Source organism: Lepidochelys kempii, chromosome 10 (genome assembly GCF_965140265.1).
Source record: "Lepidochelys kempii isolate rLepKem1 chromosome 10, rLepKem1.hap2, whole genome shotgun sequence".
Lineage (NCBI taxonomy): Eukaryota > Metazoa > Chordata > Testudines > Cheloniidae > Lepidochelys > Lepidochelys kempii.
In genome coordinates, this window is record NC_133265.1 from 80,999,989 (window position 1) to 81,014,114 (window position 14,126).

Sequence of the window (14,126 nt, forward strand, 5' to 3'; positions counted from 1 at the left end):
AAGAAAGGCAAATTGTCCTTTGAATCATTAATAGTACTATGGCCCCTATTTACTACAAGAATATTTATCTTTTTTTAGATATAGTTTAATATTAACCTGCACAGTATGCAGCTTACTTTAGCACGAGGCATTATTGTCCAAAAAAATTACTTTGTATACCATGTTAGCAATTGACTCCGATAAGTATTAGGCACATCAAGTGAAGAGCACATCAGACTTTGACTTTATGCCAGTTACACCATAAACTCTGGCTGTTTGGACGTAATCCAATTAGTCAGTAGGCAGCTCCTGATGGTCACCTCAGTGCCATGTTATAGTGCTCCTTCAAGCAGCTAAACTCCGTCTACAAAAGCTAATTGCACCTGTTGCACACAAAACTAGGACTATTTGGATGAGAAACATGATCTTATAAACCGCTTAATGCTCCGTAATGAACTGTCAGCCTGCAGAGCACTGGAAATAAGTGTGAAAAAATTAAGGGAGACACTCCAGGGCACTGCGTGCTACCCTATAGCTGTTTAGTGTTAAAAATTAAACTCTCCACCTGTGTGTATTCTACGTCTGTCCAGCTATATCATAATGTCAAAATAAGAAAAAATTTACCATGGTTTCTCAGTTGATTTGTTTATACTGATCACTATCTTTAAAGGAATCCCCAGTAACAAGGATCCCCAAATTAATTTAGAAAATAAGTGGTTCTAGACATGGTAAGAGAACATTCTTTGGAAGTTTGTGGTAGATCTGACCACCTTCTAAAAGTGATAAAAGTGACCCATCACATTTCAGGCTTGAAATGCTCAGACACACACAGCAAGACAAGTAGAAAATCCATCATATTCTACAGAATCTTCTCATCAGCAGTTGAATACATAACAGTTTTATTAAGGATGCAGCAACACTGTATGGAATCAAAAGCTGAAAAAAGAAGAGAGAAATTGATCAACATTTTGGGCACTATTAGGAGCCATGTCTTCAGTTTGTACTTGATAAAGTTAAGAAGTACATTGAAATTCTAGGCGATCTGCCTGTGTTAAAGGAAGAAGTCTTCAGTATTTAAGCATGTGAAATAAATGAATAGTTGTTTATATATAACCATTTCACTTTTATGATACATAGCATGAGAAAGCAACCAAAGGAAAGGCCAGCACCTGAAGACTTAATGGTAAGTGGAACTCCGTAATGTATCTTGAAGTATATATGTTTTTCTCACCAATACTTGCAAAGTTAAATATAAACTTTGTTTCTACGTTGTGCAGCAAAAATACATTTGCAAAGCGCACACAGAAACCAAGAGTGAAATCCTGGCTCCACTGAAGTCAATCGGAGTTTTGCCACTCTCTTGTGTGGGGCCAGGATTTCACCCCAAGGTTACCAAGTTTACTGCATTTGGGGGGTGGAATCTTGGCTCCATTGACATCAGTGGCAAAACTCCCATGGAATCAGGAATTCACCTGATCTTTTCTTGGGACTTTCATGCAGGTATCAATTTCAGTCAAACCGTTTTGAAACTAAATGCAAAGATCTTTCAGTTTGCCTGTTCAGGGATTACAATTTAATGTCAGTCATTCTTTGTCATCATTTACCACTCAGAACCTTTCAAAACCTGAAGATTGAAAACAGAGGATATGTTCAATGTATTACACTGTTAATGAAATCCTTCAAGGAAGTTCCTGTTGTCACTGTTTTCGTTTATATTCTAGAATGAAATTAGATTGGCTGTAGAGGATCAAGTGCATATGTATCTTTCCTCAGAAAGGCTTCCAGTGTCTTGTTCTCGGCTCAGAGGCAGTTTTCTTTGCTTGTAAATGGCATTTTTAGTCAAGCAGTAATAGAAGGAGAGCTGTTCCCAAACAATTCCCAAGTGGTCATTTGTTTAATGCAGAATGTTGATTTGACAATGCACAAGCTGTTAGAATAATGGTAGTATCTAGCATTAGTAAACAATAATTATAGTCCACTCCTACTAATGTTTCACACACCATTCCCTGTCTTTAAAGTGATATTATGTTGCTTATCACTGCCAGATGTACTTTGCAGTTTTATATAAATGATGATGTTTTTTCATTCTTTGCATTGCATACTTAAGGATAACTTTAAGCGACAGTAACAAGATAACAAAATATACGTGTAACTTACCTCCTTTCTTACTTACATGCTGTGAACTGGGGGCATTGCAGCTGTTCTCCAGTTAGAGACTTACCTCTAAAATTACCCTTTGAGGCAGATATCTCAGAATTCAGACTTGTCTCAGTGTAGGCCCTGCTCAACAAAGCATTTAACTGTGTACCTAATTTTTAACCATATTAACTTCAATGGATCTACTCACGTGCTTAAGTTAGGCGCACCCTTGCTCAATTAGGGCCTTAAAGTTCACCAAAAACCCCTCCACTTTGCATCAGTGTGTGTTTGTTACCAAGGATTTACACAGCCTTATTTTGTCTTTTTTTTTATTAACTTTTGATGGTTGGAAAATTCTTGCAGTTAGTCACATCTGAGAAAACTTGGAACAGGTTCTAGAAATGGAGACACATTTACCTTGTGCATTATTATGCTATGGCTGGATAGCTTAGCTATTAAAACAACGGAATAGGGGTTCATAAAACCTATATCTGTTTGTAAATGCATGTTTCAATGATGCAGTAAGGCCTGCCACTTATAAATAAAACATCTGCAGATCTCGCGTACACCCATAAGTATATATGTATGTATTTGTAAGCAATAACACCACTCCAGGGTGTAGAGTCATAAAAATGAGGCCAAAGGGTGAGTGCCTATCGTACTGGGGAAGTGCATATATATATCTCTACAACTACATGCCCTGGAGTATGTTGTTCCTCTTTTAAAATGGTATTTTTAAAATAATTTTAGAAGAGTAGCTATTGGGGAAAATAACTTACTATTTTAAACAAAAAATATTTTAGTACTCAACATTTCCCCCTCGTAGTGCTTTCTGTTTAATTAGAAATGGACATACAGCTGTTAAATACACTACACACAGAGCTGGCCTGATGGTTAAATGAAAGAGCAGCACACACCTCCCCCCCCCCCACACACACACACACGGAAAATGGAATTTGTGACTCAGCTTGCTTCCCCACTCTTAGCCTGACAGGGCTGAGAGCCGCCCCATGCTGTTCTGCAGCAAACTCTGACTCCAGCTCAGGGACCGCTCTCCAGAGCAAGTCACAGCCAGCCTTTGGGCTGAAAGACAGTCTAGCGCAGTGCAAAGTTTTGGAGGGCTGTTGATGGGAAAAGAGAAGTAGGAAAGATGTAGGGGTACAGAGGAGAGAGAGTGAGATGGGGGAAAATAACATAAGATTTAGAGATTAAGGACCACATCCTTCTTGCCCTACACAAGAGAATAATCCCATTAAGATTAAGGAAGTGAAGTCATTAGGACTGTTTGATAGAATAAAGTGAGTAGCATTTGACCCCAAATCTTCAGATTGCCTTCAGTATAATGGCTCTTTCCACTGGTCCTGAAGTATACAAACTCCCCACATAACTGTGAAGTATCTTGGGTTGGGTTGGTGAGAAGGTAGCTTTGTGAGAAAGGCATCAGTTTTCAGGGGGGTTTTTAAGGTTTCACCAAAAAAAAATCACATCTCTCTGGGACAGAGTAACATGCTGCAGCCTATTGGTGTAGACAAAAAGGGTATGTCTATACTGCAGATGAAGTTGTGATTGCTGCGTGGGTAGGCTACCTACCTTTAATCTAGCTACGTGCTAGCTAGCTAGCACTAGCAGACCCTAGCACAGGTCTGCAATCAAAATATGTTCCCAGGATCCCCACTGGGATTGTACTGGGGTGGCTAGCCCACACTGCCATGTCCTCACTGCCGTACCAGCTAAATTAAAGCTAGCATGGGTATAACTACCCAGGCTATAATCACACCTTCATTTATGGTGTAGATGTATCCAAAGAGTGTTGGGTTCAAATGGTAGGTCAGCTGATCATGTGAATCCTGTAGTACAGTGATTCCCAAACTTGGGACGCCCCTTGTTCAAGGAAAGCCCCTGGCGGGCTGGGCCAGTTTGTTTACCTGCCGCTTCCGCAGGTTTGGCCAATCACGGCTCCCACTGGCTGCAGTTCGCTGTGCCCGGCCAATGGGGGCTGCGGGAAGCGGCAGCCAGTACGTCCCTCGGCCCACGCCGCTTCCCGCAGCCCCCATTGGCCGAATGCATCCCTGAAGGCATCCGATGAAGTGAGCTGTAGCTCACGAAAGCTTATGCTCAAATAAATTTGTTCGTCTCTAAGGTTCACTAGTACTCCTTTTCTTTTAGCTACCAACTGATTGCATCAACAAAGCCCAGCTGGTGCCTGTAATGATTTATGGGGGCAAACCAAAAACTGCTTCTGAAAATCAAGTTCATGGTGATAAGTAATTCTGGATGTTGTGATCATAAGGTTTTATACATGTGGCTGGGAACTGCTGGTCCTGAGTCAGATTGCTTCTTTAAACCATAATCCATGTGCAAAGAAATTCTCCAAGGCAGAGCCTCTGCCAGTCCAAAGTGGTGCACTAGAGGGTTCCCTCTATGCACAACTGAATATATAGCAGTGACTCTCGAAAGTTCTCAAGTAATGCACGGACCACGGGCACCAAAACGGAGGGGGCCATGGCCCCGTTGCTTTTCACCAGCCGTATGGATGAGTGATGAGGGGAGGGGGCGGAGAGGAGTGGGAGGGGGTGGGGTCTCAGGGAAGGGGACAGTGCAAGGGCCACAGTTCAGGCTCCAGGCCACCCCCTTTTAGGGACCTTCCATCGCCCTGGCATGGATATCCCAAAAGAAGCCATATAATTCCATTTAATGGCATCTACCAAACACAACTGGAAGAAATTTTGCATGATCTCTCTGCTTTTTCCTCAATTTTTCTCCTATTAGGGGCACTGAGACTTTTTTTTTTTTTTTTTTTGGAATTGTCTTTTCTGCCTTGTTTTGCATGGTCCATCCTCAAAATCAGGTTGACTAGTTATTATTGCATGTGGGAACCCATGTCACCATAGCAACCAGAGATCCTGCCAGTTGGGGGTGCTGTATGGCTGCCCCATCATGTTTCTTATCAGCCAGAGGAATCAAGAGTGTCCTATAATATACTATCTATCTATCTAAGTACATAAATAGACTTCATCACTGTAGTATCAAACACTGTAAACTAGGGCTCCCCAGCTCCAGCATGCTTTTAACTCCTTGATGCTGACAGAAGAAGACTGAGAAAAGAACCACCATCACAAAGATATCATGCCAAGCAATAATGCCTTACTGGATAAATCTACACTGCAGTTAAACACCACTGCTCTCCCATGTCAGCTGACTCAGACCCGCAGACATTTGGCTGGCCCCTGGGACCCTCCCACCTTTATATACCATGTATGCAATCTTTTACCAATGCAACCTTCAAATTTTGGATCTTTTCTTGAACACAATGTTCTGTTTTCTTTCTCTTTATACTACCATTGTTCTCCTCTTAGGACTGCAGATTGTTGGATGTTCTCCATTGGAGAATGGCACTTTTTTTCCTACCTGTAAATTGGCCATCTCCTAAGAATGTACCAACGGGCTGAAGACTCCATTCCTTTTCCTGCTTTCTTGTTCTGTGTGCATTGTGATTTACAGAGCGGATGCACTTAAGCTTTGGGAGTTTGGAAAGCTATGTGGTTAACATAGCTCCTCTTGAGATGTCTTGGTGCCAATCAAGAACTTACCAGAGCAGCTGCTTCACCTTCTGTTGTGGGCCAACCCAGTCCAATAGTCTAGAACTCCAGATGGGTGGCTTAATTCTGGCAGTTCAGTGGGTGCTTTCCTAGGAGAAGATGAGTTTAGCACTAGAACAAAATTGTTCTGTCATAACTGTACTTAATAATCATGGTTCATAAAGCTACTGTTAATTCACTTTAAAGTGAACCCTTTTTATATGAAACCTCAATCCTAAAGTTCTGACAATATATGCTCATTAAATATCCCGTGACGGTTTTCACTAGAGTTGAAGAGGTGTTGGTTCCTGATAGCCTCTCCAAATTCCCATTATTCTGCCTCCCTGAATTCCCATTGTAGGGTCTGTTGCTAATCTTCACTTCCTCACCTAAATTGTAGTGGTGGTTTGCACTGTTAATACAGTTTTTGTGTTACACCACAGTGGTGGGGTCAGTGATACACAGAGTATGGGTGAAATTTTGACCCAGTTAACATCAATGGGGCCAGGATTTCAACCTACAAAAATGTTTTGAGGTGAAATGTACTCACCAGGATGAAAGAAGTAACATGTAATCGTCCATAGCACCAAGCAAAATATGAGCTGATATTTTGTACTATATACACATTAGTTGTGCTGGATGTCAGCATTTTGCAGCCAATTTCATATAATTAAAGTCTGGATGCAAAATGAGATCCTCTTCTGATCCCTAAATTGTTAAATGCATTTCAAAAGCCAACTAACAATATCTGGTATACCAGATCCAACCCGGTGTAACTCCATTGAAGTCAGTGGAGTTACACCGAGGATGGATTTGACCTATCTTGTCAGGTTGCTGGAGCACTTTATTTTTCAGATTTCTTGGAAAACGTCAAGCCAAAGTAGAGGCTGCATGAAATTCCTATACAAAGTCAAACTCTTCAGTACCACGTATGCTCTTGTATAAGCAAACACTGAATTTCCCTCACAAACAACTAACGTAAATTAATGCCCTATGGTTAGGGCCCTACCAAATTCACAGCTACGAAAAATGCGTCTCAGGCTGTGAAATCTGGTCTCCCCATGTGAAATCTGGTCTTCTGTGTGCTTTTACCCTATACTATACAGATTTCACAGGGGAGACCAATGTTTCTCAAATTGGGGTCCTGACCCAAAAGAGAGCTGCAGGGGGGGGTCACAAGGTTATTTTTGTGGGGTTGCAGCATTGCCACCCTTGATTCTGCGCTGCCTTCAGAGCTGGTGGCCGGAGAGCGGTGGCTGTTGGCCAGGTGCCCAGCTCGGAAGGCAGCGCCCCCCCATAGCAGCACAGAAGTAAGGATGGCAATACCAGACCAATGCCACCCTCACTTTTGCACTACTGCCTTCAGAGCTGGGTGGCCGGAGTGTGGCGGCTGCTGACTGAGGGCCCAGCTCTGCAGGCAGCAGCGCAGAAGTAAGGGTGGCAATACCAAACCACGCCATCCTTCCTTCCTTCTGCGCTGCTGCTGGCATCAGTTCTGCCTTCAGAGCTGGGCTCCCGGCCAGCAGCGGCCGCTCTCCAGCTGCCCAGCTCGGAAAGCAGCACCACCGCCACCCCCAGCAGCGCAGCAGTAAGGGTAGCTGCACCGCAACCCCCCCTACAGTAACCATGCACCCCCCCCCCAACAACTCCTTTTTGTGTCAGGACCCCTACAATTACAACACCCTGAAATTTCAGATTTAAGTAGCTGAAATCATGAAATGTATGATTTTTAAAGTCCTGTGACTGTGAAATTGACCAAAATGGACTGTGAATTTGGTAGGTCTCTACCTATGGTTAAGCTCAGTCAGTGTGCCTTTTCTTTGGCCCACCCACCAAAAAAAACCCCCACTTTTTTGCCTTGAAGTTATGGCATCAGTTTCTCAGTTTATACAGGAACATATGCAGTGATTTAATTATTTTAAAGTATTTCAAATTAACCAACTTCTCATGGAGGAAAAAAAAAGTCATTTTAGTGAGCTATGAGAAAAGTCTTCCTTCCTAGGAGAAGAATGATCTTCATAATTCACCAGTGGAGACTCTCAGCGGTATTCTTACTGTGGCTGTTCTTTTATCGCTAACATGCTCTTTCTTTGAGTGTTGTGTGAGTCCATATACAGATACAGACATGGAGTCAGATTAAATAAAACACAATATGCTGCTTCAACATAGCAGAAGTCTGCACAAGATATTGGAATACCCTAACAAACAATTATTCTGTGCAAGGGAGAAAAAGAGAGCCTAGTTTTAATAAAATGGTGGATTTGCTTGCTTTTTTTCATTTAAAAAATAAATCTATCCAGGGCTTCAAGGCTGACTCTGCCTGGAATGGGTACATGTTTATCTAATAAGATAGTCGGATGAGGTTATGCAGGTACAGTTTGAACCGCACACATGTACTGTACATGCGGGTATGTATTCACTCACTGATTTAGCTCAGGATGCTGTCTGTGCATTTACGGTATTTTTCAGAAGCTTTCCATTTCTAAGCTCTATTTAATGGAATCTATGCATAGTAAGTAATCAGGTCAGAGAGAAGCAGCATCCCCTGTTTGAGATCAATCGCTGGCTAATACTTTATCTAGGCCACTTTATTATCTCATGCTGATTCCATTCCCATTCTCCTCCTCCTTTGTAGCATGCACTTCAGCTGTGGTAAAAGTACGTGTCGCATACATATTAAAAACATATACCCATTCTATCTGTATGTAAATGTGTGAGACACAGCTGGATATTGCAAGAGTTTGATTTACTAATAGTTATTATCTGTTCTAGCTGCTCAGTGGCCAAGAGAGTTTCAGAAAACAAGCTAGCGCAGAAATTGTCTTTACGATATTCCCTATTCTGCCTTAGTGATTGTTTAAAACCCTTCTCTTCTTTGGGTGTAAGGGTGGCCTTGTGTTTTGCAGATTCCATGCACTTTTCAGAGCGTGTAAGCAGAACTGTAGAATTTCCTTGTCGGGTTTACAACTAACGCACGATGGAATTATGCTATGCCTCCTGTGATTATTTTTTAATGTAAGTGATTTTACTGAATAGAATGGGATTTGAGACACCAAAAGCCATGTAGGTAGCAGTTGTTTCTTTGCATTTTACTTTGGGTGCATAAAAGGGCACATCCATGGTGATGGAGTTCAGATTTCTCAAAGAAGGGTCTGGTAGATAGGTGCAGAGCTTTTGGCCAGGAGCCGATCAGCCGTTGCAGCAAAATCAATTTAAACTTTTACATTGAATTAACTTTACATAAATATGTTAATTTTTGTTTTGGTCTTTTAGTTAAAATTCTCACTTGTAGCTTTTTTAAAAAAAACAGTCCAAGCAATATATATTTTAGGATCATTTTTGTTTTGTTTGTTTGTTTATTTTTGCTGCTACTTTATTGCTTAGTAGGGATTAATCATAAATTATATAGTTTGTATAAAGAAAAATATTAACTACTGAAAATCATGTTTTTCCTATCACAGTCTTAAGTTTAACAAACAGTCCCTCAATCACAATTTCAGGGTAATAACCAGAACCGGCTCTCTGGTCTCCTTAGGTGCAGTTAATAATTTTCAGATTGATAATTTGTTTCTATATTTTATTAAGTTTTCTTAAGGTCATCGAAATGTGAACTCCCTGGAACAGATGCTGCTTTGCTTATATTTCCCCAAATATAGTAGATTGAAAATATAAGTATATACAGCATGGACCATATAAAATAGTAATAATAATAAACATATTATTCTGAACTTGGTTTCTGCTCACTGAATTTGCCTATTGCATGTGACATACAGTGAAGATTTTAACTGCACCTTAAAAATTGAGGGAGGAAATAATATAATCGTATATGGCTTTCCTGTTAAAACATCTCTGAGTAAAAGCCAAAACAGGAACCAATTGTGTGTATTTATAAACAGGAATCCACCAGCAAGTAATTTTACTTGAGCTCTTTAATTGCACAGAAATACAACAATGGAAGCATTGACTGAACGCTTGAGACAGTTGTAATTTTTTTTTATGACATTAACACTTGTGAAAGAACAGAGGGCTGTCTAACCTTGGGAAACAAGCTTTGTTTTCCACAAACGTGTCTAGTAAATCTTTTTAAGAGAATATTACAGATAGATAAAATTTACCTGCCATTCCCTGATCACAGTGAGTCAAGAGTTTTCAGTTCTTAACCACTTACATACAACTTATTTTACTGGGAAATCAGTCAGTACAGGAATCTCCTATCATAGAAGATTTGTCCTGTGTCAAATTGTCTATGCTTGAACTCCTGATGAATGCCTTCGTTTGCAAGCATTTAGTCTGTCCTCTGTCACAATGATCCTAGTTCAGACCATGACAAGGAGAAACTGGTAGACACTAAGCATATTTAAGATGTGATAGGTCTGTCTTCGGGTTTCCTAAGGAAATGAGACAGACCCAGGCATTGTAGCTGACACAAATATGAGAAACTTTCAAGCTATCAGGCTTCATCTTTTGTGGACAAGAGGTTCTGGATGAAAACCTGGCTCTTAAGTCAATGGCAAAACTTCAGGATTTCATCCTCTGTCTTTAGTGTCTTTTTTTTAACCATTCATTGTACATTAGTCATCATTTTCATTGATCAGTGTAGCTCATATAGTGGGGGAACTGTGTATTATTTCAGGTAGTTGTATAGGCCAACCAATTCCCTAGTCCACTTCAATAAATAAATAAATAAATCTGTCGCTATTCATGGGATATAGTTTATTTCTAATCACTTGAGAAATCACCTGTTAAAATCCAGAAATGTGTTCCATGAGTGTCAGTGAATCCAGCAATTTTAGAAGAGCTAAGCTTGTGGGAATGTTAACTTGCCAGCATTATTAGCATGACTGCATTAGATTTGTTTGGTAGCTTCCACAGTCCCATTGTTTGTATAACCAGTCACTTTTTGCAGAAAATGTGAGAATCTAACTTGCTCTAACATGCCTTAGAGCTTCAGAATATCCTAGTACTTTTCAATGGAATGTGGAAAGAAATAGCTTGTATGAGACTTTAAGGTGTATAAAAATCTAAGAAACCAAGAGAAATGAATTGGCAATAAGCAAGAATGACACCGTGAATGTTTCTGGTAAAATGAATCTGACAACTCCCAACCAAGAATCTACTGGACTTGAGAGTTTGTTTAATTTGAGGGGCAAGTGTCTTGTACAGGAACTTAAGAATAAGGCTATGTCTACACTACAGCAGCACAGCTGCTCCACCGTGCTATAGATGCTTCCTACATTGACGGAAGAGTTTTTCCCATCCATGTGGGTAATCCACCTCCCTGAGTGGCCATAGCTCGGTCTGCGGAAGAATTCTTCCATTTACATAGCTGTGTCTGTAGCCAGGATTATGTCATCTTAACAATGGTGTTCAGGGGTGTGAATTTTTTTCAGACCTCTAAGCAGCGTGGCTAGGTTCATCTAAATTTTCAAAGTAGACCAGACCTAATTGGAATTCTTACTAAGTTTTTCTGCGGTTTTTCCAGTCCCATCAAAATTATTTGAAGCCTCATATTTTGGTACTGAAATTGCAAATCTATCAATTCGGCTTCATTAAAGGTTTGTTTGTTTGTAGTGGGGTCTGTTTTTTTTTTTTTTATGTCAACTACTTTTTGTTTTTCCCTATGTTTAGAAGAATTTCAATTCACAGTTTACAACAACAGTCATATCTGTTGTTTCCCATGCTTTGTCTTTCCTGTATGTCTGTTCAAAATCATGTGTGCCGTGTTCTTGGAGCCGTGTTGGTCCCAGGATATTAGAGAGACACAGTGATGAGGTAATATCTCTTATTGGCCCAATTTCTGTGGATGAGAGAGACAAGCTCTCAGGCTACGCAGGTCTCTTCTTCGGGTCTCTTTGTAAGCTCAAAAGCTTGTCTCACTCATCAGTAGAAGTTGGTCCGCTAAAAGATATTACCTCCCCCATTTTGTCAGTTCAAAATCATGTCATTTCTGCCAGTCCTACAGCAGGGTTGGCACGCAACACTGATTTGTTAATCTGATAATTTATTTAATCCAAATAAAAATGGAATTGCAAATGGACTCAGTCACTGCATAGATTTTAAGCTTTTTAGGATAAAAGACAGGTTTCAGAATAACAGCCATGTTAGTCTGTATTCGCAAAAAGAAAAGGAGTACTTGTGGCACCTTAGAGACTAACCAATTTAAATAAATTGGTTAGTCTCTAAGGTGCCACAAGTACTCCTTTTCTTTTAGGATAAAAGAGTGGATCTTCGTATCTCTGTGCAGTGCTTGCCACAGTGAGGCCTGAATCGTGATTGGAGCACGTAGGTACAGCTTCAGTGTAAATATTAAATAATAACAACAGCTGCCTATCAGTGCAGTATACACAAAGCAAAAGAGAGGGCTGTGCCTCTGAAGACTTTCTGAAGACTTTTGGTGACCTGTATGCTTTGACTCCAATTTTGCAATGGGATGCATGCCAGCAGATTCTTGTGCACAAATCCAGTTGCAGGATCAGGGCCTGAAATTGTTTAGAAAAAAAAAAGAAAAAAAATCAGTTAATACTACTTTTTTAATTTGTGCAAAAATGCATATAAATAGGGGATATTTTTCTACTTAAGAGGGCTGCTCTGAAACATTTTTAATTGGATTTTCATTGTGATTGACAGCATTTGATTATGACAGTAACTTTATTTGGCTGGACTGTTATAGCCCTCTTGTTCAGATTTTTTCCATCAAAGCTCTTTTTTATCCACTGAATTCCCTGTAGAGTAGCAGTGATTGTGAAAGAGCCTTTTAGCACCTTTGTTGTAGCCATCCCTGGTGATGATTGGACCCAGCTGGTAGTAGATAAGAAAATGTTCCTTTCACAAAGAGGCTGTATCTCCTGTCTCCACGGTTTCAATAATTTTAAGAGCCCCAGAAACCTGTTGAGGATTAGAAGTAGCTTTAGATGTGAAATGAGTGTTAAGTATTAGTAATCGGGAGATTAGGGCCCCGGGGACAATGGGAGATAAACAACTGCAATTAAGGCAAATCTGCCAGAGTAAACAAAATTTAGAAGAAACAGATGCCCTAACCATTTTGGGGGATTGATTTGAGGGCACCGAGGAATCGATTTTTGTCTTGTTTACACTTTCAAACCCCTGTGATAAACTGAGAGGCTAAATATTTCATACAGTCTGATTTTAGTTAATTTTTTTCCCAGTCCTCACAGTAGGCCTACTCTCTTCTAACAGTGACCAGGCCCGAGTTTATTCAGCATTCACAGGGAGCAGCTAATTGTCTATGAAGGGCCCCTGTGTTTAAATGGGCTTGACAGGAATTTAAATTTTGTTTCAATCAACCTCTGTGCTCACAGCCTGCTCCAGTTTCTAATTTTTAAATTAAACATGATTTTTTAAGCGCTGTGCCTCTCCTCTGGAACTCTCTGCTTTAACTCCCAATGAAGGCAGATGCTTCAGCACTGGAATGTGCAGGTTTATCCAGACAGTAATGGCAAAGTACTTCTACGGAAAAGTTCATTGTCTCATAAATGTGCATCTGCCTATTTACAATTTAATTGGCACTGTGCAGATAAATCCTCGGCTCCTGTAAATTAGCAGAGCTCCACTGATGTCTGTTTACACCAACTGACGATCTGGCCCGCTAACTTTAAAGAGTGAGTTTCTTCTTGTGTAAGCAGCCTCGTTTGAAAAGCGTGCTGCGAAAGTGCAGGGCTGAAAATGGAAGTCGTTTTGATGACCTTGATCATTTGTTATTGCAAGAGTATCTGAATGGCTATTTCAATGGCCTTGCATGGTTTTAAAGGAAAATTTGCATTTTGTGTAGCTAGTGGTGATATTTTGTTTGTAGCATTGCTATCTGTGTCTTCTAAGACTACACTCTTTTATATGCAGTTTTACCTCAATTCATCTGAGTTACACATTGTGCATATATTGTACAAGATGGATATGATTTGTCATTGTTTTCACTTTGGGTCATTTAATGCTTGTTTGTGTTATTTTATACCTCTCACAAATATGTATATACAATACAGAGACGGTGTCACGTTAAAGAGTGTGTCTGTTTTTATGCTCAAATAAATTGGTTAGTCTCTAAGGGGTCACAAGTCCTCCTTTTCTTTTTACAAATACAGACTAACAAGGCTGCTACTCTGAAATCTGTTTTTAAAAACATTCTTTCTTCTTATTAATTTTACTCTATATTATTAGAATGGAAAGACTTTGGCCTGGTCTAAAGTACACAATTAAGTCGACCTATGTTAGGTCGGCTTACAGCCACTGCAGTAATGACTGTGGTGTTTCATGTCCACACTACCGTCTTTCTGCCGGTAGTGCGCGTCCTCACCAGAAGCGCTTGTGCCGACTTAAGTGGGGCAGTGTCGGGGGCTGAGAGCCTGGGCTGTCAGCTCAGCATGGAACTCCATGCTGGGAGCCCGGCTGCATGGCGCTGAGAACTTGGGCTCTCAG

General features: G+C 40.5%; 1 protein-coding gene across 9 annotated transcripts in view; it reads left to right on the forward strand.

The window, feature by feature from the left end:
- The window catches only part of MAP2K5 (mitogen-activated protein kinase kinase 5), a 213,835-nt gene that overhangs the window by 176,231 nt on the left and 23,478 nt on the right, over positions 1 to 14,126 (forward strand). For 8 of the 9 annotated variants that reach the window (XM_073304431.1, XM_073304432.1, XM_073304435.1 and 5 more), the window contains one exon: positions 1,117 to 1,162. The exons of the other annotated variant lie outside the window; for it this stretch is intronic. In XM_073304431.1, coding sequence (XP_073160532.1) covers positions 1,117 to 1,162 — 46 coding nt within the window. The remainder of the gene's footprint in view (positions 1 to 1,116; positions 1,163 to 14,126) is intronic. 9 annotated transcript variants of the gene reach the window in all.